The sequence below is a fragment of the Python bivittatus genome, unplaced genomic scaffold (assembly GCF_059951505.1).
Source record: "Python bivittatus isolate LINGU-HERP-01145 unplaced genomic scaffold, Pbiv_v1 ctg000020_np1212, whole genome shotgun sequence".
Classification (NCBI taxonomy): domain Eukaryota; kingdom Metazoa; phylum Chordata; class Lepidosauria; order Squamata; family Pythonidae; genus Python; species Python bivittatus.
The window spans coordinates 45,529,397-45,553,693 of record NW_028277030.1 but is presented as its reverse complement, the minus strand read 5'-3'; the positions used below and the strand labels follow the sequence as shown (position 1 = coordinate 45,553,693).

General features: G+C 36.1%; 1 protein-coding gene across 2 annotated transcripts in view; it reads left to right on the top strand.

Annotated features, from left to right (window-relative positions):
* Window positions 1-23,864, top strand: part of PHIP (PHIP subunit of CUL4-Ring ligase complex) — a 110,628-nt gene extending 86,764 nt beyond the window's left edge. The window contains exons 32-40 of one of the 2 annotated variants that reach the window (XM_088137893.1): window positions 672-797; window positions 3,622-3,694; window positions 5,682-5,732; window positions 7,634-7,783; window positions 8,026-8,178; window positions 10,333-10,496; window positions 11,336-11,601; window positions 12,582-12,743; window positions 17,995-23,864. In XM_088137893.1, coding sequence (XP_087994019.1) covers window positions 672-797; window positions 3,622-3,694; window positions 5,682-5,732; window positions 7,634-7,783; window positions 8,026-8,178; window positions 10,333-10,496; window positions 11,336-11,601; window positions 12,582-12,743; window positions 17,995-18,638 — 1,789 coding nt within the window. In that variant the 3' untranslated portion in view covers window positions 18,639-23,864. Of the gene's footprint in view, window positions 1-671; window positions 798-3,621; window positions 3,695-5,681; window positions 5,733-7,633; window positions 7,784-8,025; window positions 8,179-10,332; window positions 10,497-11,335; window positions 11,602-12,581; window positions 12,744-17,991 lie in introns of both variants that reach the window. The other variant, XM_088137891.1, reaches the window with a different exon arrangement.
* The last annotated feature ends 433 nt before the right edge of the window (window positions 23,865-24,297 follow it).

Below are 24,297 nucleotides of genomic sequence, written 5' to 3'. Positions count from 1 at the left end.
TGGTAAACAATGTATTTGAATTGTAAAGTCTGTTATTGCTTGTTTGCTCCCCTAACCTTCCTAGAGGAAAGCTGGGTTAAAATGTTTTAAGGCACTTCATGAATTTTATAACTAATAGTACTTCAAGGACACTTGAAGTTGTTTATATTTGCACATATGTTTCTTCTTGTGGCTACCAGAGAGAAGGGTTTTAGTGCTGGTACTTCAGATAGGGAATATTCTCAGTTTACCAGACACCTGCTTTATTGTCTTTTCAGTGCACATTTTTCATTGCAAACTTTTTATTTTCAAATTTTGTTCTTTCAGTTTTTATGTTTTAGGAGTTTTCTAATGATCTTGTATGTCTGGGGAATAAGAGCAATATAAAGACACTCTAAATAAAAGCATATAGCTACATTTTACCTGGATTTCCTAGTTTCTACAGTATGTAAATAAAACTGTACCCATGTTCTAGGTTTTTGGTAATGGAAGGGAAACAAAATAATTTATTAAAGATTTGTGTCATGGATTACTAAAATTGTTTTCAAAGTTACAACAGTGTAGAATTTCCAGTGTATAGTAATTCTGCTAATGCTTTAGCTTGCATTGATTTTGCACACACTCGTGTTATTTATATCACAAGCATTGTCATTAAGCATTGCAAATTATTTGTATTTTTTTTAATTTCAAAGGCGACTTTCTTCCCTTATGTGGGAAGTTCGGTATATAGAATATAATACACGGACATTCAATGAACCAGGAAGTCCAATTGTCAATTCTGCCAAGTTTGTCACAGATCTCTTGCTGCACTTCATGAAGTAAGTTAATAAAGTTCAGAGAACAAATTTTAATAATACATTTTAATTTGTGAGATATATATATGTATGTATTTATAGTTTATAATATTTATGTTTACAAAGGAGAGAATGCACTGTTAACTATGCTAGTGAATACTTTGGGTATATTAGCATTTGAAATACTTGCAGACAGGTAAACTAAGGTAATTCATGCCAGGCCTTAATCAAAGGCATTTCTGCTTCAGATTTCTCTCTCACAGTCAAGTTCAGAGCCTCAAGAGATGAATTCTTGTCCCCTTTCCTCCAATACTAGAGAAAAGGGAAGGGATAGATACTGCTATTTATTCATTCAATAGGCTCCCTTGACTCTTTAATATACTCACTATAATCAAATAATTACTTGGTGGCTGTCCATGATCAATAACCAAGACTGTTATACAGATTATTCCACTTCCATCACTATAACTGAATGAATACCAACTGAATTGGATCACATCTTTGGCTTGAGAGATCTAGTATGAATTGCTATAGTAGTATGCTTTGTCTTCTTGATGTTACAGGTTAATGTTTTGTCACAAGTTCTTCACTGAATTTCTTACACTCAGCAGATTCGTTTTTTGGTGTAGCACAGGCCCAACAGACACACAGTACCTACACTACTGTTCTTCCTGCCCTTAAAGCACAACTTTCTGAGGCCATCTCTATATTACACCCAGATACATAATGACTATTGCTCTTTGCACTCTTATTTAATACACTATTTATCATATTGATGAATAGTACCAACTCAGGTGAAGGATGAAGATGCTGCCTAGTGAAGCATTTCTTGAACTTCTTGAATCAGTAAGTTGCACACATTTTCCACAACTGGATGCAAATTTGCAAATAGTTCATCTTTGCTGCTCCTACAGCCACTTCAGCTGTTCACTTCACTTTTCAATATTTGTAGCTCAATAAAAGTTGGTAATGGCAGATCAAGCTTTAGGTGGAGTAACTGCTTCTTTTGTCCCCTATTCTGAAGGACTGATAGCCTTCAACTCTGTAAGTTATGCATACTATGAATCATATGCTTTGGGGCATAATGAATAATTAGATATTGATGAATTAACTCCTGGCTTTTTTTCTTCCTCTCCTGAAGTAGCTTTCATTTCTTCACAGGAGGCAGCTGTTAGAGATTAAAACCCATTGTTGTCATCAGAAGACTTCATGTATGTCTTAGTAAATACGAAGAATCCATTTGGATTCTGTCTTCCATCACATACTAGCCAGTGTGTCCATGTCAGTGGCATGAAAATGAATTTATGCAAATGTGTTAATAAGCTGTCTTCCATTCTATTTAAATTAAAAATTATCAAGAACTTTATCACATCTCCAAATTTCGTGACCCTACCCTCAATAGTGTCATCCCCAAGCAACACACTTGTAGCCAGTAAAAATAGCATGTTATTCCCATGGGTAAGGTCAGGAAATAAGAGTAGTAATTTGCAATGTGTAAGGAGCTCATTAGTATACTATTTCCAGGTTGCAAATTACCAAGCTTACATGATTAGATACTAACGTGTTTCCTTCTGTAAATTCAGTAATACAGACAAACTTGCTAAGATATATACAGAAACTTAAATACTGCTTGCCACACTGAGAATTGCATTTCTAAAATGAAGGCCATTTCTGTAGCTTTCCACATGGTGACATACTTACGAAGCAAGACTGCTTATAGATCTGCTGTACAAAGATGAAGGTTCATTAAGTATACAGGACTGATATTTTTCTAAATTGGGTTGCCAATAGAAGTACAAACTATTGGGATCCAAAGAAGGTAAGAATACTTTGGATCTGGCATGGCACCCTCTCTCTACTTTCAGCAGCTCCTTAAGGAATTTTTTTTTCTTGGGTTTGCAGGGTAGCAATGCAGCCTCAGGAAATAATGTGTTTGATTTAAAGAGGCTATGACAGATAGACCACAAGGTTTTTCTGTTACTTGAAAATCACATTTCTGACTCTTACAAGAAGAATAGCTGATCAGCCAAGCAGTGGCTTTGACTACTGTCATTCCATAGTGGAGACTGGAATGTTTGTTTGTTTTTTAAGTTACATTGGTCTCCAGAATTATAGACAGTCTTCAGACTAACTCCTATAGCTTTTAAATAAAGCTTTTTTTTAAGTTTGTTTTTGCTTAAAGTTTTGCTTAAAGTTTTGATATCAATCAGGTGCTTCTTTTACCATTCTTTCCTAAACTCAGAAATTTCTTTATATGCTCTTAATGTTAGGTCATAGTATTTTATCTTCATAGGACTTCTACCTTTAAAATGTATAGATATTTCTTTTTTTGTTAAAAGGGATTATGAAAAAAACCCAGTTTATTTTCACTGTTTGTCAAAGAGAAATCTTGCTACTATTTCCATTTGCTAAGCAAATACTTCTGAAGATCATTCCTAGTTACTTTGGCAATATTATTAAGGGTGTCCTGCTACTGGAACTCTTCATACTTGCCACTTGGTTGTTATTGGCTTTGTTCATTCACCGTTATTGATTGGATTTTTGGTACCATAAGAGTACCTCTCTTGGAAGGACTGTGCCTTATTTAGTCATTAGTTAGTACCTATCTCTCAATTACGTTCTAAACAAATATGAAGACTTGGTTACTTCTCTTTGGTTGTGTCTTTTGGTGATTGTTTGCAAACTCAGAAATAGCCTGCTGCAGGTATATTAAATCCCTTTTTGTTTGAAAAGTTATTGAAATATAGTTTTTTTTTTTTAAATGCTGTAGTACACTGGAGTAGAAAGATACCCTATACAGTAGTGGATCCAAATAAGTCCATTAATCTATGGTATTTGTATTGAACAGGGATCAGGCTTGTTATGATATAATCCCACTCTATAATACCATGAAGAAAAAAGTGTTGTCCGATTCAGAAGAGGTAAGCTAATTCAATATGCAATACATTTTTAAAAGAAAGTGGTGATTTTGTTCCTATATTGTATAATCTACTTTTCTGTTTTTCAGCTCAGTATTGTCACCTAAAATTGTTATTGATAATAGAAATAAAATACAAAATTTCAATGCAATATAAAATGCTATACTGGAAAGATGTCTTTAGATGAGAATGCCAATTATTTGTCCGTTATAAATATATATGCTTATTTCCATATATAGCTGTCCCAAATCTGGTACAGGTAGTCCTTGTTTAGCAACCATAGTTGGGACTGGCAACTCTGTCACTAAATGGAAAATCACGTGACTGTGCTTATGATTTTACTTCAGCTTTCCTTTTTCCCCACTCCCCCCATCCCTTGGAATGCTCACTCTATAATTAACAAGAAGGGAATTAATGTTTGTATTTACATTCATTGGAGAGGAAGCGATTACAAGAGAGTAAGCAGGCACACGCTGGGAAATATACATAGAAGGGAATTGAGCTAGCACCGACTGCCTAGTGCACTCCTACTTAGGAGGCAAACAAAAGCCAAAGGTGTGAAAGTGATTTAAGTCTTGTCAGTTACAGGCAGCAGCTGTGAGCTGGCTAATTAAGGTCACAGAGCTGAGCTTGTTAACTTGCCATTAGCATATATTGGGTAGGTGCTGAGGAGGAAAACCACTCAGGAAGAGTTTGCTTGTATAATCAATCTCTCTGTTCTGTGAGATGGAGAAAAGAAAAAAAAATGGGTCAGGCACAGGACAACTTGTACTAATTAACTGTAGTGGCAAACATGTGACTGAGAGAGAGATGCTACAAAGGTTGTAAACGCATGCCTTGTTGCAAATTTATTTTTTCAGCACCGTTGTAACTTGTAACTCGTGTTGCTGCACGAGGAAGTCGGTAAGCAGCAAATCGGTAAAACCTGTATTACTTTCGTAAGCTAAGTATATGAACCCTAGGGATACTGTCTGCAAGCTGATTTCAGGCAATCCCATCATTCTCAGATACAGAGTATAATGTACATAAAAGCCACATCAGTTTGGAACAAAATACAAACATATACAAAGAAAAGATTGAGCTGAGACTCAAATTAATACAGACATTTGTAATAATCTTAAATTTTAAAATAATGATTGATTTTGTAGCAATTCCTTAAGGTTGTCTATAAACATTTTTAAAATAATTTTTTTTTAATCATAGAATCTTTGTAACTCAGAAATGGCTTTAATTTGGCATATGATTTTTAAAATTGGCCCTATAGCATCCCAGAGAGTTAATATTGAGATTGTTTATATATGATTACAAGTGGAAGAAACCTTCTGAATGTTTATTATAAGGCTGCAGTTTTCATTTTCACAGTATCATATAGTCAGTCATTGCAGATGAATTATGAGCATTATGATTCTTCATGATGGTATAAAGAAAATTAGATTAGTACCAAAGACTCCAACAATACATTATTTATTTAAAGTCTAGGAATGCATTCCTTTATTTTGTTTTGTTTTGATCACAATGTATTTTTTTTTCCTTTATGAATAGGCCTTGCCAAATGGATTGTATAATTTGTGCTTTTGTGGTACTGACATTATATACACACAGAAGAGAGAAATGCTGGATCTAGTAGCATCAGCGGTAGCAAAATATGGGCTATGTCCAGTGATGGGCAAGCAGAATTTTATTGTGCAATGAGATTTTCTCTCCAAAAATGTGTGACACCTGTTTTCACCCACCAGATAAAAAATAAATAGGAAGATGAGAGGGGGAAAATTTGTTACATTGACAGAAGCCATTTTGTCACCAAACATAATTGGATTACAATCAATAGGCTGTGCAGTTGCTATGTATGTTTTATCACCCAGTAAGAGGGCAGAAGTACATAGTTTTTGGATACAAATTTAAAAAGGAACTATAAGTTTGTGTCAAAGTTATATATTTCTCAAATACCTAATGTTTTTACATCATATGATGGATATTTTGTTGCCCAAAGGAAGAAGAGAAAGATACTGACATGCCAGGAACTTCCACTAGAAAGAGGAAGGTAACTTTTGTTTTAAATCTGATTTCTGATTTGATAATGTGCATTTGACAAAGTATGGCTCTGTTCGCATAACATAAATGACCCAGCCATTCCCTATCCTAGTCATTTGACTATCTTTATGTGCTAAGAGCACAGTACATAATAGCATTGGGAGTGACCTCAGAAGTTAATCCTTGCTCAGTGTGACTCAGAAGCATTGTAACAGATGGCTATCCAGCCTCTGCCTGATGAAATGCCTAACAGAGCTTGGGAACACAGAAGAGGCAGCAAGACTGTTAACAGAGAAAACAGGGCCGTTACAGAAGAGATTCTTGAGTCCAGGGGAGGATAGAAGTGTGAAATAGAGACTCAGAGTAACTCTGCCTTAATTATACTAGCTATAAGTTGTGTAAGAGAGTTGCTTTAATAAGCTTTCAAGATCCTAGTTTATTATCCTATTAGCGTTAAAGATATTCTCAGAAATCCAAGTGGTTCTTGCTTTCTGAGCTTGCTGGCCTTGCGGAGCTTGATGTTTCTTTTTGAAGATGCCCAGTAAGGCAACCTATTCTACTGGTTCATAACTCTTATAGTCAAGATATTCCCCCTGATATCTAGCCTGAATCTAATTCTCTGTAGTTTCAGTCCATTGGTTCTGGTCCTGCCCTCTGGGGCAACAGAGAATAGCATGTTTGCTAACTGAAGACTGCTGTTGTATCTCTCAGTCTTCCTGTCTTTAGACTAAACATAGTTCCTTTAATCATCCCTCCTAGGATCTGGTTTCTAGTCTCCTCATAATCTTGGTAGCTGTTCTCTGAAATTGCTCAAATGTGTTGATGTCTCTTTTATGCAGAACCTGACACACTATCCCAAGAGGGACATAACCAAGGAATAGTAGAGTGGGACAGTCTGTAATCTGGACCCTGTGCTGCTTTTAATACAATCCAAAATAGCATTTCCCATTTTAGCAACTGTATCACACTTTTGGTTCATGTTCAACTTGTGAACCACTAAAATATGTAGATCTTTTTCACATGGACCACATGTCCATCCTATATTTCTGCCTTTGATTTTTTTCTCCCCAGATGCAAGATTTTACTTTTCTTCTTATTTGAATTTCATCCATTTTAGCCCAGTGTTCAGTCTGGTCTTTTTGAACCTTCTCTTTTTCTTCTAGGCTGTTAGCCACTCCTCCCAGTGTTATATAATCTGCGGATTTAATAATCATCCCCTGAATTCTTCTATCTAAGTTATTAACAAGATGGGTGGTGACAAATTTGATAAATAAATAAAAAATAAAAAAAATAAAAATTTTAAAAACCATGGGTCTCTGGCATTCTCCTCAATACTACAATCTGATGTGGAACTACTTACAAATACTTGGTAATCATGAGACAAGGTATCTCAAGTCAGTTTTCCGGCAACCAAGTTTTTAGTCATTTATCTGCTGTAAAGGAGGTTGGGAGGCTGTCACTTTAAAGAAGAAATGTGTGATGAGTCAGCACCACGATGGAGAAATTTTCCAGACACTCTAGGCCTGAAACTCAAAGGCAGGTTTTTACGGTATCCCCAAAGAATTTGTCTCATTCAGAAGGGACAGCTGTGTAATAAATAGTTCACATGACATGGGGAGAGTTAGTAAAACTACAAATAAGGCTGAGTCTATTTTAAGCTAAATCTAACCTCTTCTGATTTAACTGGCTGAGTCAGCTCACTTTGGAATCTGCATGACGTACATCCCCACTCCCTGTCTATGCATCTGTGTCTCTTCCTATCTGGTCATATTTATGTGTGTTTTAATCATTATAAAGACTATTTAATTGTTATACTATTCCCCAAATGATAAGTTGGAATCTCAGCAAGGGAATGTATAACAAGAGATAGCAGCAAAACATAACAAAATCTATTTGAAATTATCATTACAGGATCATCAGCCAAAGAGAAGGCTGCGTAACAGAGCTCAGTCATATGATATTCAGGCATGGAAGAGACAGTGTCAGGAGTTGTTAAATCTGATTTTTCAGTGTGAAGATTCTGAACCTTTTCGCCAACCAGTGGATCTTCTTGAATATCCAGTGAGTACTGCAAATAATTAGCATTATACTGAAACATTCCCCTTAATAACCTGAAGTAAAATGGCTATCCAAATTTTTAAAGTAATCAACAGATATTTAAATTTGAAGAATTATTAGGTCTTTTACAGGTGGATTTTGCTCTTGGACTTGCATTAAAGATTTGTGATTTTTACAAAATATTTACAATAATAGTATAATCTTATATTTTTGGTATTAATTATTATTTACACTTTTTTAAAAAGGATTACAGAGACATTATTGATACACCAATGGATTTTGCAACAGTTCGAGAAACGTTAGAAGCAGGAAATTATGAATCGCCAATGGAGCTGTGTAAAGATGTCAGACTGATCTTCAGCAATTCCAAAGTTTATACACCATGCAAAAGATCAAGAGTATGGCTTCACAGTTTATGCCTAAAATGTATTAATATTACACTATGGGGGTGTGTTTATTCCTGGAAATGTATTTGATGTGGATATTAGGAGTGTAGAGAAGTTCTGCAATCATGTTTGGATTCTTCTAGGGATATTTGGATCTCACGTGATACCAGGTTCTAGAGCAATATTTGGAAAAATAAAACTTCATCCTTTCATAATCTAGCACAGGAAAAACACATTGCAAAAAGCTAGAGACAAGGGATGAAGCATACCAAATTCCATAGAAATTAATGCATATGATGTTAATTGTTTTGCAATAGATTTTGATGAAATTTGCAATGATACTAATCATTTTGGAGGAAAAATTGTACAGAGATAGAATGGAGAAAAATGCTATTGCTATAGAATGTGATCCTTCCCAGAATATTGTAGGTTTTCTGGAGAGTTGAGTCAGAAACTGAATTATTATCAGTCTTACTTTTTCATTATCAATTGATGAACATGATACTGTGAAAATAATGGATAATACTACATGACGTTCTGCCTGTGATTAAATGCTTCTGCCAGAGTTCTACTGTCAGAAGAATGGGCAGTCACTTACCAAAGATGAAAAACCAGGAAATCATATGAATAGAGTAAGAGAAAAGCAACTTTTCATCTTTTAGATCCAAATGATCACCTCTGATAGTTAAAACGGAAATGTCTTCCTTCTTGTGAAGATTTCTTTTTAACTTCCAGAATCTGGAACAGTATTCTGCTCAGATATTCTTAAATTAGATAGTGGTAGTTTCTGAGTCTAGTTTTCCAGTTCAGCCACATTATGTGTGCTTATATTCACCCATTCTCTGAAACTGCATTGCTTCATTAACTTTATCTTCAATGCTGAATTCATCTAAATCAGAGTAATTAATATGTATGAAGTTACTTCTGAATTTTAGGTATCAAAAAAATTAAACCTGTGATTAGGTCAGGTGAGCTGCTTAATACAATATAGTAAAAACAGTCATGCAACTGCTCAGAATGATTGTCATTAATAAAGCAAAACCACATGGAGCATATGTTAAAGTACTAAGGATCTGTCAACCCCAAAACTTCTTCATATTCCAAGATACTGTGATTAGGTTGACCAAGATGGCCAGTATCATTCTGAAGTATTTCCTTTGCTGTTGTAATAAAGCAAATATGTATTAGTCTTAGGTTGACTTGTTGATGCTCTTAATTGCATTTTTGCTTTCTTTTTGATGGTGTGAATTTATGACAATTTAGAAATAAATATTAGGTAAACAAAAGAGATTAAAAACCAGTTAACTTCCTTCGTTGCATTTTCCAATATGGTCAAGAACATTTGTTTTATTAGCTTATTTTTAGCACAACTTAGAAAGTGTTTAGGTCAAAATACTGAAGTATGCAGGAATGCTTCACATTGAAATGTTACAGCCCTGAAATGCTCTGTTCTGATCTGAGATGACAGTTAACTCTGTCAAAAATTATCCAAACTCAGATGAGCTACTGCAACTGTAAAATAGGTCAGATTGGTCGTTCTTGGCTTCTGGCACTGTCAGAATGAAGTTCAAACACTACATTTGGGGTTGTAGTGGGACATTTCAGGGTGAGAATGTTTTGAGCTTGGAACATATTGCACATATCTAATTATTAATGTTTACTTGAATCATTTTACATTAATTCCTTTATACAAAATTATTCTATATACTAGAGTACTGTAGCATTTTCATTTATTTTAGCATGTCAGAGTTGAATGCAATGCTGACTGAAGTACGAGCATTTGAACAAGAAAATAGGGCAAGGCTTAGTATATGTGTATTTTATTTATGAAATTTCTATCTCACCTTTTCATTATTGAAAACATTCTGACAACTTCTATTGGATTGAATTATATTGTGAGGATTGTGAGGATGTTTGTAAGGGTCTCTTGAGGATGTCATATGATATGGATAAGATCACCCTGTTTTGCTATCTGTGTGCATGGAAGTTGGGGGCAGGCAGTAGAGAACAAGGAACTCTTGAACTCAATTTTCCATGCACAAATATGCCCATTTGGTCTTTTTTGATGTATGCATCAATTATAAATGAATTTTATAGGCAGAAATTAAAATTGTATGCAACTGTTTAAGATTTATATCATTATTACTTGTTTAATTTTTTAAATAGATTTACAGTATGAGCCTGCGCCTGTCTGCTTTCTTTGAGGAACACATTAGTTCAATTTTATCAGACTACAAATCTGCCTTACGCTTTCATAAAAGAAGCACAATTCAAAAGAGAAGGAATAAAAGAAGTAGAAGCAGTTCTCTTTCAAGTAGTGCTGCATCAAGGTATGATACAATTCTTTCAGTTGTATCTGAATTGTCTCAGTATTTTTAATACTTATTTCTGTAAGCCCTATATATTGCATAAAAAAAGTGATGTCATTTTACTTTCTTGAGCAAATTCAGGGCTACCTCCTATTCTCCTTCTCTAGTTATTTAGGTACTACTATCGTAGTAGAGACTTTGAAGGAGAGAAGGGGATCTTTCTTCTTAGCAATTAAGCATGCTTTCATACCACAACCAGCATTTCTGTCCATTGACTAGCTAAAAGCTCAAATATACAGACACTGTTGTAAATACATTTAGGATGATTGAGTAGCAGAGTTCAATGAGAAGATGGAATTGTTTTGAAGTTGTTCCAAGTGATAAAAGATAATTTTCAATCTTAGCAGCATCAGAAGGGTAAAAGGCTACATGATAGAAAGAGCTTAGCCTGATATCTTAAGCTTATGAATTACATTCCAGGGAACCCTCCTTAGAGCATTCCAGTGACAGGGAATGACAACGGAGATGATTCTTTCTAGTTGCTGTTACCTACCTTGCAATAGCAGGAACATCCAAAAAGGATGGATTTTTTTGGACAAACTTAATTCTAAGCAAGATATGGGACAGTCCTTTATATACTTAGGACTTGGACCTTTCAGATATCTGAGAGCATTTTGAATTCTAAGGGAAAAATTAGAAGAGGGTAAACTAGACCACATCTAAATTAAATCTTCACTGGAGTTGCTCATGGATGAACTTAGTTGATGACCAAGGCATATTATTAATATTAATAAATACATATTGTTTTTATTTTACTCTATAAAATAGCATCAGTTATTGGACTTGTCATCTATTTTTAGTCCGGATAGGAAACGAAGATTAATAAAACCGCAGCTGAAAGCTGAGCCCGCTACCGCACCTTCTTCTTCTGCACCTGCACGTTCAACGTTATTGAGAAACATAGCAGCTCAGATGAATGGAAAAGTAGTTGACTCTGCGACTTTGGTCCGAACAAGGAGTACTAGGGCAATAACAGAAACGACTATCAATGAACAACCTTCCACTTCTTCAGGTGGAAAGCCTATAACTTTGAAACCTAGTAGTACTGTTACATCAGGGAAAACAGGTAAACTAATTGATTACATAATTTTAATTCTAAATTTGCATTACCATGATTTCCATTGTAGAATCAGCATTTTTAGCACATGGATATATTCATGATACTCAGTTACAAGGGAGTTTTTCTTGGAGATGGTAACCTTCTTAGAGAAGCTCATCAGGAGCCTCTTTAAAATAGTTTTGGTTGGGACATTTATTTACCTAGACTGCCGCTATTGTTGCTGTTGTTACTAGTTATTTGTTAAGGGCTTTATTTTTTCTTAAATTGCTCCCAAAAATCTGAGCCTGAAATATATGTTAAACATATAATGTAATATATTTTTGTGCTACTAATGCTTTCTCTATGGGTTAAAAAGATTTTATGTTTGGTTTGTTTGATACTGTATTTCCTCTAGTTAGAGAACATGGATTATATAGACTATAAAGATATACCAAAATAGTACAATACATTAAAGATATGCAGTATTTGGACCTGAAGTGACAGGTGCTTCTGATCTGTCATGGGCACCCTCACTGTACCCGTTGTCAGTTTCTGAAAGGAGATGTTTTTCTGAGCTTGCACAGTAGCTCAGGAAAATATACATTTGAATTAAGGAGGCACTAACACCCTGTCATTGCCTCCACATATCTCCTGAACTCAAATGATTTCATGAACTTGCACAGCTACTAAATGAGCTCAGGAAAAGGCATAGCTTCTTTAAGGAGCTGCCCACAGGTACAGCTAGAATGCTAGATTCGAAGCACCTTTGTTCACTTGGGATCCAAATTCTACATTCTATCACAATACATAAATAAAAAAAGTGTAATTACGTAAAGTGTGAAGCTTTAGTAAAACTTATGAAAAGAGGATGAACAGGTAAAATAACAGCTCACTTTGTATACATTTTGTACATATTCCAAACTGAAAATATTAATTTATTAGGGAGCAGGTATATATTAGAACCTAATGAAGACTTTTCCTCTTTTTTTTTTTTTTTTGTCTAATAGTACTAGAAAATTCCACCAAACATTCCAAGAACCAGAATGTTTTATCAGTCCCTAATCAAACCAGTTATATTCATAACACTAGGAATAATACTGCAAGAGAAAATTTAGAAAAAGATAAACAAATTAAACGTAAACCAAAATCAGTTATGGTCAGTCCACAAGGTAAGTTTGTTTGAATTTTTTTGGTTTGATTATTATTTGTTTACTTATAATATCTATAATTTCTCTGGTACTTTATGCATTTATTTACTGAGCTTTACATGCCACTCCAGTTGAAAATGACTGTGTAGCATACAACTTTTAAGTCCAGTGTACAAATTAAAAAATATAGTAACAAAATGCAACAACACCCAGACTGAAAGGAGAAATACCACAAAATGGTGCTCTCCTCTCCCAGGCCTTTGCAGGTGATCCAGAAGGATACATGATCAATTACGACAAAGGCCACCAAGACATCCAGAGTCATACTGTCCATTTCTGTCCTGACACAGGTCATCCACAAAAGCAATCAGTATTACCTTGGTTATGTAACAGCCTGAAAACTAATTGAAAAGGGTCCAGATAGTCTATTTCCTTCAGGGCCTTTTGTAGCTGCAGTCTTACTGCATTCTCAGCAATCTCCAAAAAGGGGAGGTTGTCAGCCTTGCCAGGTAGACCAGACAGGAAACATGAGCAGATAAGCTAATTCTACTTTATTGTAAAGCTACATTAACAGAATCCTGCAAGTCTGAAAGTACAATTCTCCCTGTTTTCTTTACAGCCTGAGAAATGGGGGGGGGGGGTCCCTTCTGAGCCTCTTGCTCCACCCACTATTGAGCTGCGAGCTATGCTGTCTCTTGTCTGACCATTCCCTAGGCAGCATCTCTTCGCCCCATCTCCCAGGGTCTTTCCCACATACCATTGCAGGCTGGAGATCAGCCAGTAGTTGTCCAGAGTGACTGGATCAAGTCATGACTTTTTGAGGAGGGTATTCACCACTGCCCTTTTTCAAAGAGAAGCAGTACCATCTCCTTTCTCAAGGATTCATTAACTGCCACTCTGACCCAGCCTCCCGTTACCTCCTGGAAGTTTTCACCAACCAGAAAAGACAGGGATTCAGATCACAGGTGGCAAAATTGATGCTCCAAAGAATCCTGTCCACTTCCTCAGGATCAACAGGTTCAAGCTACTCCCAGATCTTTTTGCAAGACATGGTCTCAGTCACCTACAAAGGATTTGCAAAATGAACCTAGTTATGAAAAAATTTATCCTCTACGTGCCTGACAGATTCTTCACCATGACGTAATAAAGTTTTCTTTTGGACAATTCTTCCCTAAAAGGGATTGGGTTGTTTTGAAAAGGGCCGCTAGGCAGCAATCTCTGGACACAGTAAGAGTGGAGAAATATTGACATTTTTCCATTCTTATCACCATGAAATAGGCTTGAACATGAGTTTTTAACAGTTTTAGTCATATTTTTCCTATCTTATGCCTGTGGCATTCTAACTGCCCCCTCTCCTGCTTCATCAACTAGAGTTCCTTGGTGAACCAAGGAGCTGTCATGGATTGAAGAACAGGGAGAGGCCACTCAGGTCTAATCTGGTCAAGAACAACAGTCACTTCAGTATTTCAGAGGTCAACCAAGGTGTCAACAGAACTGCCCACCAGGTCATCTGAGAACTCCCCAAGTGTCTTCTGGAAGCCAAACATATCCATCAGATGCCTGGGGCCAACTGGCTGGATATATCAATTCCTCTTGTGGAGGTTGGTGGCACCAGTCTGCTCCATAGTAAACAGTGTGATCTGACCGTGACCAGGGACAAATGTTAATGTCTCCCAACATCAAATTACTTATCTGCTCCAAAGTAAAAACCAGATCATATGTGTGGCCTTCTATATGCTCCAGATTCATTATGACTTGGGAGAAGCCCATAGTTAGGGTGAACATGAACTCATGAGCTGTCTCTGACCCTTCCTCCCAAAAGCACTTTAAAATCCCCCAGAACCTGGGGGCTCCACTGCCAACTGAGCAGTGAGGTCAAGCTGCTGAGGCAAGGATGCTGCTATGCAGCAGGGGAGATAATATAACAGCAGCTGCCCCAATTTGTTCCTTGAGCCAAACTTTAGAAACAAAGCCTCACATCTGGTTATCTGTGAAGCAGTGTCTCTGATTGTCTGCAGAACCTTTTGCATGAGAGTAGCCATGCCTCTTACCCTACCCTGATACCAAATCCAAAATTAGGTGGGCACATTTCCAACAGAAGGATTTCCTGCTTTACAACCTCCCAGGTCTTAGTAATTCAAGCCAAGTCTTCCCTCTTATCGTCCATAAGTTCAAGGATGAAGATAAATTTGTTACAGAGAGCCTTGGCATTTGGCTCTGTTAACCTGGCTCCTGAGATCCAGAAGGAGGGATTGGTCTTAGATATCCAATCCCCCTTCTTTGAGTGCAGCCTGCCCCTACCTCCCTTCATATCTCTTTCTGCCCATCACTGCCCTGATCTTCATTCCTTCCACTCTTTCCTCTTCAGGGTTACCTAATGGGCTCCTCATTGAATATCCTCCCTCTTTGCCTCTGTTACTCTCTATTAGATACAGATCTTTCACAATTCCCAGATCCCTCAAGGGGCTGCTCTTGACACTATTACTCAGCAACCATATTGACTTTCAGCTGTTTCTCTCCACTTACTCTGCCTCAGCCTAAAACTCCAAACACACTCCAGTCCACCAGTTTTCCCATCAAATCTTGCTCTCACCTGGGCCTGGATTCTCCAGAAACTGTTCAGCCCCCCCTTCTTACCCAGAACAAGGCATTCCTATTTTTTCTCCCTCCTGTCAAATACAACAGCTCTATTCTTTTCCAAACTTTTTTTCCAATATTCTGTCTTGTCCCAAGCACAGTTCTTCCTCCTAATATTCTCAGATACAATTCCCACCAGCAGTCCCTGAAGCACCCTCCATCACACTTCATCATCAACCCTTCTCTCCTCCTCCTCCTTGAAAGTGACAGCAGCTCAGCCATTGTCATGACATAGGACTCAGGCAAGTGTCCAAATGTTTGACCTCCTCCTGCTGCCTGTATTGACTTGCTGTGGGATGACCCTGAGAAAGCAGTTAACATTGTCTTGACTAATCTTCTATCTTGTTGTCTCCTGGGTACTGCAAAACAACTCTCCCCATCTACTAAACTGAACATGTCATTCCACCAGAGATGATGCTTCTTTTTTTTCCCTTACTTCTACTACTCTCCAACACACACCCCCCAAAAACAATTATTACTTCACTTCTGGCATCCATCAGCTCCTTCAGCTGGTTGGACACCACCACTACAGAAATCCAAGGTTCCACTAGATCCACTAGTGTTCCCAACCACTGTCTCTGCCATGTGGTTTCCATTTTTCTCTCATTTCTCCACTTTTCTTTGCAATAACTCTTCTCCATTCTCCACCCCAACAAAACAACTCTTCCCATCTACTAAACTGAACATGTCATTCCACCAGAGATGATGCTTCTTTTTTTTCCCTTACTTCTACTACTCTCAAACCCCCCCCCCCAAAAACAATTATTACTTCATTGGTCCATGTTAACAAAGAAGTAAAAAGAACCCTAAAACATAGTTCTTTTACAGAATAAAACAGTTTTCTGTCAAATGTTAGCACATCAGCTTAAAATTATTACTGAATCATAAATACACCAAGTTTAGAATAATAATGATAAATTTTTAATAAGCTATTAAAACAAGCAAGAAAAATGAGTTCTACATGAGAAAATTGAAAATGTTTAATAGCTTTTATTTCATGCTCAGGTGACTAGTTTCCTGAAACAATAAATATTTATTTATTTATTTGTCTATCAAATTTGTCACCACCCATTTCATTAAACGATTCTGGGCGGTTAACAAAAACAATTAAAATCAATTAAAATTACAAAATTACAATAATAAATACAAAATAAAAAGATCCAAAATAATTGGTGATCACTCAGGGAACATAATTGAGGTGCTAGCCACCCCTAGGATTGGGTAGAGTTATTATCCCCCCATACAAGCTGGCAGAGCCAGGTCTTCAATTTTTTCTGGAAGGCCAGTAGTGTAGGGGCCTGCCCCACCTCTGGGGGGAGAATGTTCCAAAGGGCAGGAGCAACGGCAGAGAAGGCTCTCTTCCTGGGCCACGCGAGTTGACATTCTCTTGCTCATGGGACCCACAGCATGCCCTCTCTGCCTGACTGGGTGGGACGGGTTGATGTGACGGGGGTAAGATGGTCCCTCAGGTAACCTGGAGCCATGCCATGTAGGGATTTAAAGGTGATAACCACACTTTGAATTGGACCCAGAAGCAGACTGGGACCCAGTGCAGCTTGCGTAGTAAAAGTGTTATATGCACCATTCTTGGGGCACTCAAAATTATCCATGCTGCCACATTTTAGACCAGCTGTAGATTTTGGATACTCTTCAAAGGTAGCCCCATGTAGAGCACATTGCAATAATCTAGCTAAGAGATTACCAGAGCATGAGTGACTGACTGGAGAGCCTCCTGATCCAGGAAGGGGCATAACTAGCATACCACATGAAGGTGGGCAAAGGCTCTCCTGGCCACGACTGCCACCTGCTCCTCAAGCAGGAGTTGTGAGTCCAGGAGGATCCCCAGATATGCATCCAGGGCAGTGCATCCCTGTCCAAAACCACAGATGGTAAATCCTTGGATACAGAGGGGCCTCTATCCATAGCCACTCTGTTTTACCAGGGTTCAGCTGAAGCCTGTTGCACCCCATCTAGACCCCCACAGCCTCCAGGCACCGCAAAAGGGTGGTCATGGCATCACTCACCTCACCCAAGATGGAGATGTATAACTGGGTATCATCAGCATATTGATGATACTTCATCCCATGGTGATGGACAATCTCAGTCAGTGGTTTCACGTAGATGTTAAAAAGGAGCGGAGAGAGTACTGAACCCTGGGGCACCCCACAAAGGAGGGGCTGCAAGCTGGACCTCTCGCCCCCAATCAACACCGATTGGGATTGACCTCGGAGGAAGCAAGAGAACCAGTGCAAAACTCTGCTGCCCACTCCCAGCTCCCCAAGTTGACCCAAAAGGATATCATGGTCAGTGGTATCGAAAGCCGCTGAGAGGTCATTATAATTTCATTTAAATATTTCTAGAACATAAAATATCTATTTTTATAACTCTGGCATATGATGTTGAAAAACATATCACATTAGTAAAAAGTAATGAATATGTTTTCATTTTCTCAGCTTTTCATTTACATTTGATAGTCTGTTTCACAGTATACTTATTCACTATCTGCATTTGGAGTTTAGCAGCTTGATCACTCCAGTTCTATATTTTAACTGTTAATTTAATTAAGGCTTTGCAAGTTCTCTGTGCAGAGAAAATGGCTGATATAAGTCACTTACATGTCACTCTGTTATAGCAGATTGCAAGAATAATGCAATGGCTTTGGCCTTGGGAAGCATCCAAGTAAATGGACATGGGGAGCAATCTTCAAAACCTATGTTTAAGAGGGGCCCTGGACGGAAACCCAAGATTGAGACCAACAGTAGGTGTGAAGTGGTACACAAGAAAAGAGGGAGAAAACCAAAAACCCTGTTACTTGCTCAACAGAAACATTCAGAGGAGCATACAATCCAGACTACAAAAGATTTGACAATAGAAGAAGCCTCTGTTTCCACCGCATGCAATTCTGTCTCTGAAAATAATGTGAAGGAAGACTTGTTACAAAGAAAAGGGCGTGGTGGCAGAAAACCTAAAAGAAAGCCACAGGCACAACAGCCAGGATTCGAACTTACTTTTTCTGCTGATCCTAAGATTCAGACAAGAAGCAGGAGGAAAAAGACAGATGGGCCTATTGAAGAAGAGACTGATGAATTTAAAGATTCTGAACCTCATATGAGAACTAGAAACCAAGGTAGGAGGACAGCCTTTTACAATGAAGATGATTCAGAGGAAGAACAAAGACAGCTGTTGTTTGAAGACACTTCTTTGACTTTTGGAACATCTAGCAGAGGCAGAGTCCGAAAGTTGACTGAAAAAGCAAAGGCTAATCTGATTGGTTGGTAATTTTGGCATTTAAAAATGCTAATGAATACGTACAGTTGAGGAATTCATAGACCTAAGGATATCTGCTTTCTGCTGCTATTTACAGATGAGAATATGTTCTAATATGATAAAATATAGACAAAAACAAACTGAAAATTTCTTTGAAAGAAGTATGTATTTTAAACAATTGCTATTTATTGTTCTCCAGATAGGTTATGCATTTCAATTCAGTATGTTCAGTTGGTATAAATGAAATTCTTGATTTCCAGAAATGTTACTGTAATTTTGAGCAGTACATAACCTCTATTTGAATAGTAGAATTTTTAATGTAAAGACTGAGAACAGAACTCCTATTTTTGAATGAGCAAGGTACAGTACATTTGTATAGATTGTAGTAACTGTATTTGCAAGATGATAGAATATGGCAGTAAATGCCATAGAGAACAAATCAAAATTACCAAATTTGCTAATTAGGTACCATTTATTCAATAGTGATTGGGCACACAGTTTTATACAAACACAGTGCAGATTGTTTTATCTAAGTTCTGCCAGAGAGAGAAATCACATATATAGATATAGAGATAAATATATATATCCACATTGGAAAAAGTTTGACTAATATGTCTAATTTTTCAGACCTTCATTCTCGTACCAATCATATCTCTGTTTATTGTGCCAAAGACTGAGAACCAGAATAGAGAAAAACTTTTAGTATCAGTGCAGCATGATATTTTCAATTATATTTATCACTCCTTGTTCAAAATATACATTATTCTGGAAAATTACCTCTACTGGTACATTGTAATAAAAGCAGTTAATGCACTGGTAGGATCTTTTCACAAATATTGAAACAAAATATAATTTGATTAAAGGGTTCAGTTAAGCTGCAGGAAAAGTGAGATTCTGATGTTTACGTTATGATCAGATTGATTGTTTCTACGAATTGTGTTAAACTGACTAAAATTATTTTCAAAATAAGTGTATGTGTATGTATATATTGAGTATATACACAAGCACATAAACAAAATTACCCAGGTATAATTTTCTTTCAGGACTTTTTAGATTGCTCTAGAATATTAAAATTTTTAAATGTCAAACTTTAAGGGGAAGATTGGTTGTTTTCCATTATTAAAGATTAAAAGGCCAAATCACTTTTTATGCAATCATGTTTTATACAGTGTTCTCATTGCACATTGTTTTTCTGCACTTTTTACAGTATGCTTAACCAAGCTGACATGAGTCAATATATCCACCCTAAAGGAAAATCCCACTTTATGATTGTGCCTTGTATTCTATTATTTTGTGCATCTTTAGTAACCTTAAGTTGTCTATTGTAAATGATGACTGTATGACTTAGGGGAATGTATTGCTGTATGTACTGCTATGGGGGAAAAAAAACTAGTTATTTATTTGTTTATGGTACATTTACTTATTTTATACCTTTTAAACCTTAATACAATTTTTATTGTTTAAAATCATAGTCCAATTAAAAATACATAGTAAAACAGTTGTATGGTACAAAAATGTAACCACGCTTTTACTTTAACATTCTTGCAGGAAATGGGACATGTGCAAAATATGGCAATTTAATTTTGCTTGATTTTATTTGGAAATACATTCTCTAGAAATGCAGATGTACAGCAGTGTGTTGCCTGTTCCAAAGATGCTTGGTATGGTCAACTTTTGACAGTACAATTTGAAGAATAAGGAACTGAATCTAGGCTTCTATGTTTCCACCAAATTCAGTGTTTTATCCCTCCAAATAGATTATTGGCACTACCAAAGATTGTGGTATTGATCATCTGCTTGATCTTACATGCAGTTGGAGAACTGTAGGTAGTTTTAGTCATCAGGGCCAAATCTGCAACAGCCTTTTGTGCAAAGGAAATTTCAATTAAGTACAATTCAGCACAGATACATGAAAGTTGCTTGCTTGGAATGCTAACGTATCTAATATTCATCTTGAACCTCAGCCAGTTATGTGGCAACTCAATTTTAAAATAATATTTTTGATTTAACCACAAAAACTTAGAAGTGTAATTTTTTCACATTCTTTTTAGCTAATCATCTTTATAAGAATTCTTTAGGAAATGTGCATCATGTAAGAACTTGTTTCCCTAACTTAAAAAGTAATAACCATTATCATATGGCATTTTTAAAAAGTCTCATACAGAGCTTCATATTTCCAAATTGTGATGTTTTGGGCAATCTTCATATTATACTGGCACAGGTCTCTTTGTATATTTATTTTCATTAATGTTTTAAAGAATCGCACATGCATATTTTAATACTGATTTTTAAGGGGGTTGGGCTTTTCTACATTTTTTAAAAAACAAAACCTATATTCTTGGTAAAATTGGAGGCATTAAACATGAAAGTATGGCAAGTTATCCACAGAGACAACTTGTTTCACAGATCACAATGAAAACATTGATTTTAATTGTCCATTTTAAGATTCTGTTGCAGAAGGCAGGCAATTTAAATTATCTGATTTTCTGATATTATCCACACTGTAATATAATAGAAATTTCAGACCAAACAGGAAATTATTGATGTAGTTGCATTTATCATTAGGTCCTACTTGGCATGTTTATGTTGGTATAATTTTGGGGAGTAGAATAGTACATATAACCATCACAGGATCTGAAAAGTATACTTTTACAAATAACAAAAATGAAAGTCTTATTTGTAACACATAAATATTTCCCTTTCCTGAAGAATTTATTGCAGTAGTAAGAGGTCCTACTGACTTTATTTTTTTCTAATATTATTTGGAAATTTTGTTCAAAAAATAGTATCTACAGTACTGTAGCTCTGCTACTTTCCCTAAATAAGAGTAAGATTGCCTTGACTTGACTTCAGTTACTTTAACTGATTTGGTTTGACTGATTTGCAAGATTCTTACTGTACCAACAAAAACATTTTTCATTTAGCACATATATAAGCAATAGTTGATGGTTCAGTAACTTGTGATGATCTATAATAAAATGTATTACAGATTATATTATCTTTAGGAAAATATATTTATTTCTTGGCTCATTTACATACAAATATGTACATACCATTTCTCTTGGTAATTATGGATATTCATACAAGTGATTATCTTACAGACTTGACGGTAATAAAAGCAAATGTTCAATATAACCTGATACAGCTTCTGATACGGCATGGACCATTAGTTTCAAAATGCTAGCCATTCAATTATTTCAGTGTTAACTAATGGTTAATACGCTGTGGTGTCTAATAGAAAAGCATTCCGCATTCATTGGGAAATAACTTTTTTTCACTTAAAAAAATGGCAAACCTCCAAATTTAATAGTGAAACATTGGCTAGCAGGCTTGAGTTTTGTTTCCCAGCAATTAAATTATAGTGATAACCAGCCTAATACTGGATATCGAACAGTCACTATTGTTGGTGAGAAGTAATGAAGCTTGGAAAGAATTTGTCTTCCTATAATGAATTGATTGCTCTAAGGTACATTTGCACACAAGGTTTTGTACCATACTGTCAATTTTATCAGTGAATATTTCTTTGAAGTATCTTTGAATTAAACATTCTTTTACAGTCATGCTACATGTATTACATATCAGCTTTTAAATGGGCGTTTATATGTGTATATACACACCAAAATAGGTCACGTGCTATAATACAAATGTTCTCGAAGTACCAACTTAGGGTTTCAGTTACACAAGCTTTAGTATGTCTGAAATAATTTTACAAAAGACCCCATCAAAGCCCCTTTCCCAAGGCTCTTGGGTTTTGCTTTCTGTAAAGAGAGCTGGTTCCAGTGTGCTAAAGATGATGTCACCTCTGCTCTGACATAAACCCTCTTCTCCTTTGTGTACTGCATCCAATGAAGGTTTAGGGCACAATCCAGTCCACTTCGCATTTCCATTTTACATCAAGTGGCATACAGAGGCATATGCCCTGATCCACTCCCCCCCCCCCATCTGCAAAACTCCCACAAGTGAACAGTTCAGTTGTGGGAGTGCTGCATAGGTGTAACAGGAACCGACTGGATCGGACATTTATTCTACATTTTTAGGTATCTGTTCATCTTGCACTTCAATATAATTGGACCTAAGGATTCATCTGATAAAAGGGCTGTTCAGTTTCTACTGTAAATAATGTACATATATGTTTATATTTTAAAAAGATGTACATATATGATGGCCAAGTCTGAAAATCATTTCTAATATAAATCACTGGTATTGCATTTTTAATGTGTTACCTTTACATAATTTGTATTTAAGTTACAATTGGATATAGAAAAACTTTTACATTTTTCATGTTTTTGTTTTTGGTTCAGAACTCTTTGAAGAGAACTTTAATTTTAGAAAGGTTGAAAGTTAAAATCTAACATTATTGTAAACTTTTTAAAGTGCTGGTGTTGGTTTATTAGTGGTTTTTGTTGTGCAAGGGTAACTAAGGTATTGAATTTGCCTGTTGTGTATGGTTCAGAACAGTTTCCACTAGTGGAAGAGTTTCTACATTTCTGGATGGGATATGATGGGATACAACTCAATACAGATTTTAAAAAATCCAAATGGGATAGGGTGAAGTTTGAAGATACTAATGGCATTACTTGTGGAGTTACAAAAGCCAAGCCCCAAATCTGTTCTAAAATGTATAATTTTAGGAGCCATTTCTGTTAAACAAAAAGAAATTAAGCAATGGCTTTTTTTTTTTTTTTTTTTGGCATAGGTAGGAAATACTGGGTTTTTAACAACTTAAATACAAATAAACACATCAAGAAACTGTGCTGTGATAGAAAATAAATTGTTGACAAAATGCTTGCTCTAGAAATTTTTACATATGAAATATTTGCACAGAATTTGTACACTTGCACAGATGGCATTTAACATGTACATATCAGACACACCCCTAAAGAAACAAGTTGTCACACATTATGTTACATTTTTGGACCATTACTGCAAAAATCTGAAAAATTTAAACCTGAAAAATCAGTAAACAGGATTTTTTTTTTTTTGGAAGTAAAACTTTTGTCACTTAAAATGTGAAATATATAAAGTAGAACAATTTAAGGAAATTGTCTTGGAACATTTAGTTTTAAAACTGACACGTTTAAAGCTATGCTTATTTTGTACAATATGTAAATCCCAAATATGTTTTATAACACCTTTAGGTTTTCTCAAGGTTAATTTCCCCTAGAAATCTCCTTAATCATGTTATAAAGTGCAGTCTCTCACCTGGATGAACAGTGCCCTTTCTTTTTGTATATATTGATTGAAACTTTTATTGTTATGTGAAACACCTATGTTGGTTTTGATGAATAATACTTGGAATCCTTTTATACAAACTAGAATGTATGTGTAAGAATTACTGTCACTGCAATGTAGTAACAAACCTATTTTTAAATAAATAGAAAACTCGTTTTTCTAAGTTGTGTTGATTTCTGTCATTAATGAAATTCTTGCAGGAGGAATAGAATCCAGATTTTGCAAAAACAGAATTGTACTGACAGTGGAAGAATCAGAGTAAAAAATTTTCCCCTTCATGCTGCAGACCTAGCTAGCACCACCACCGCCTCCACTACTTTGATGGAGTTTGAAAAATGAAAAATGTAAAAGGGAACAACATCCAGAGAGGGTTTAAAAAAAAAAAAAAAGATGGTAGCCGTGACTGAAACCTCGGCATTTTGCAACACCCATCACATGC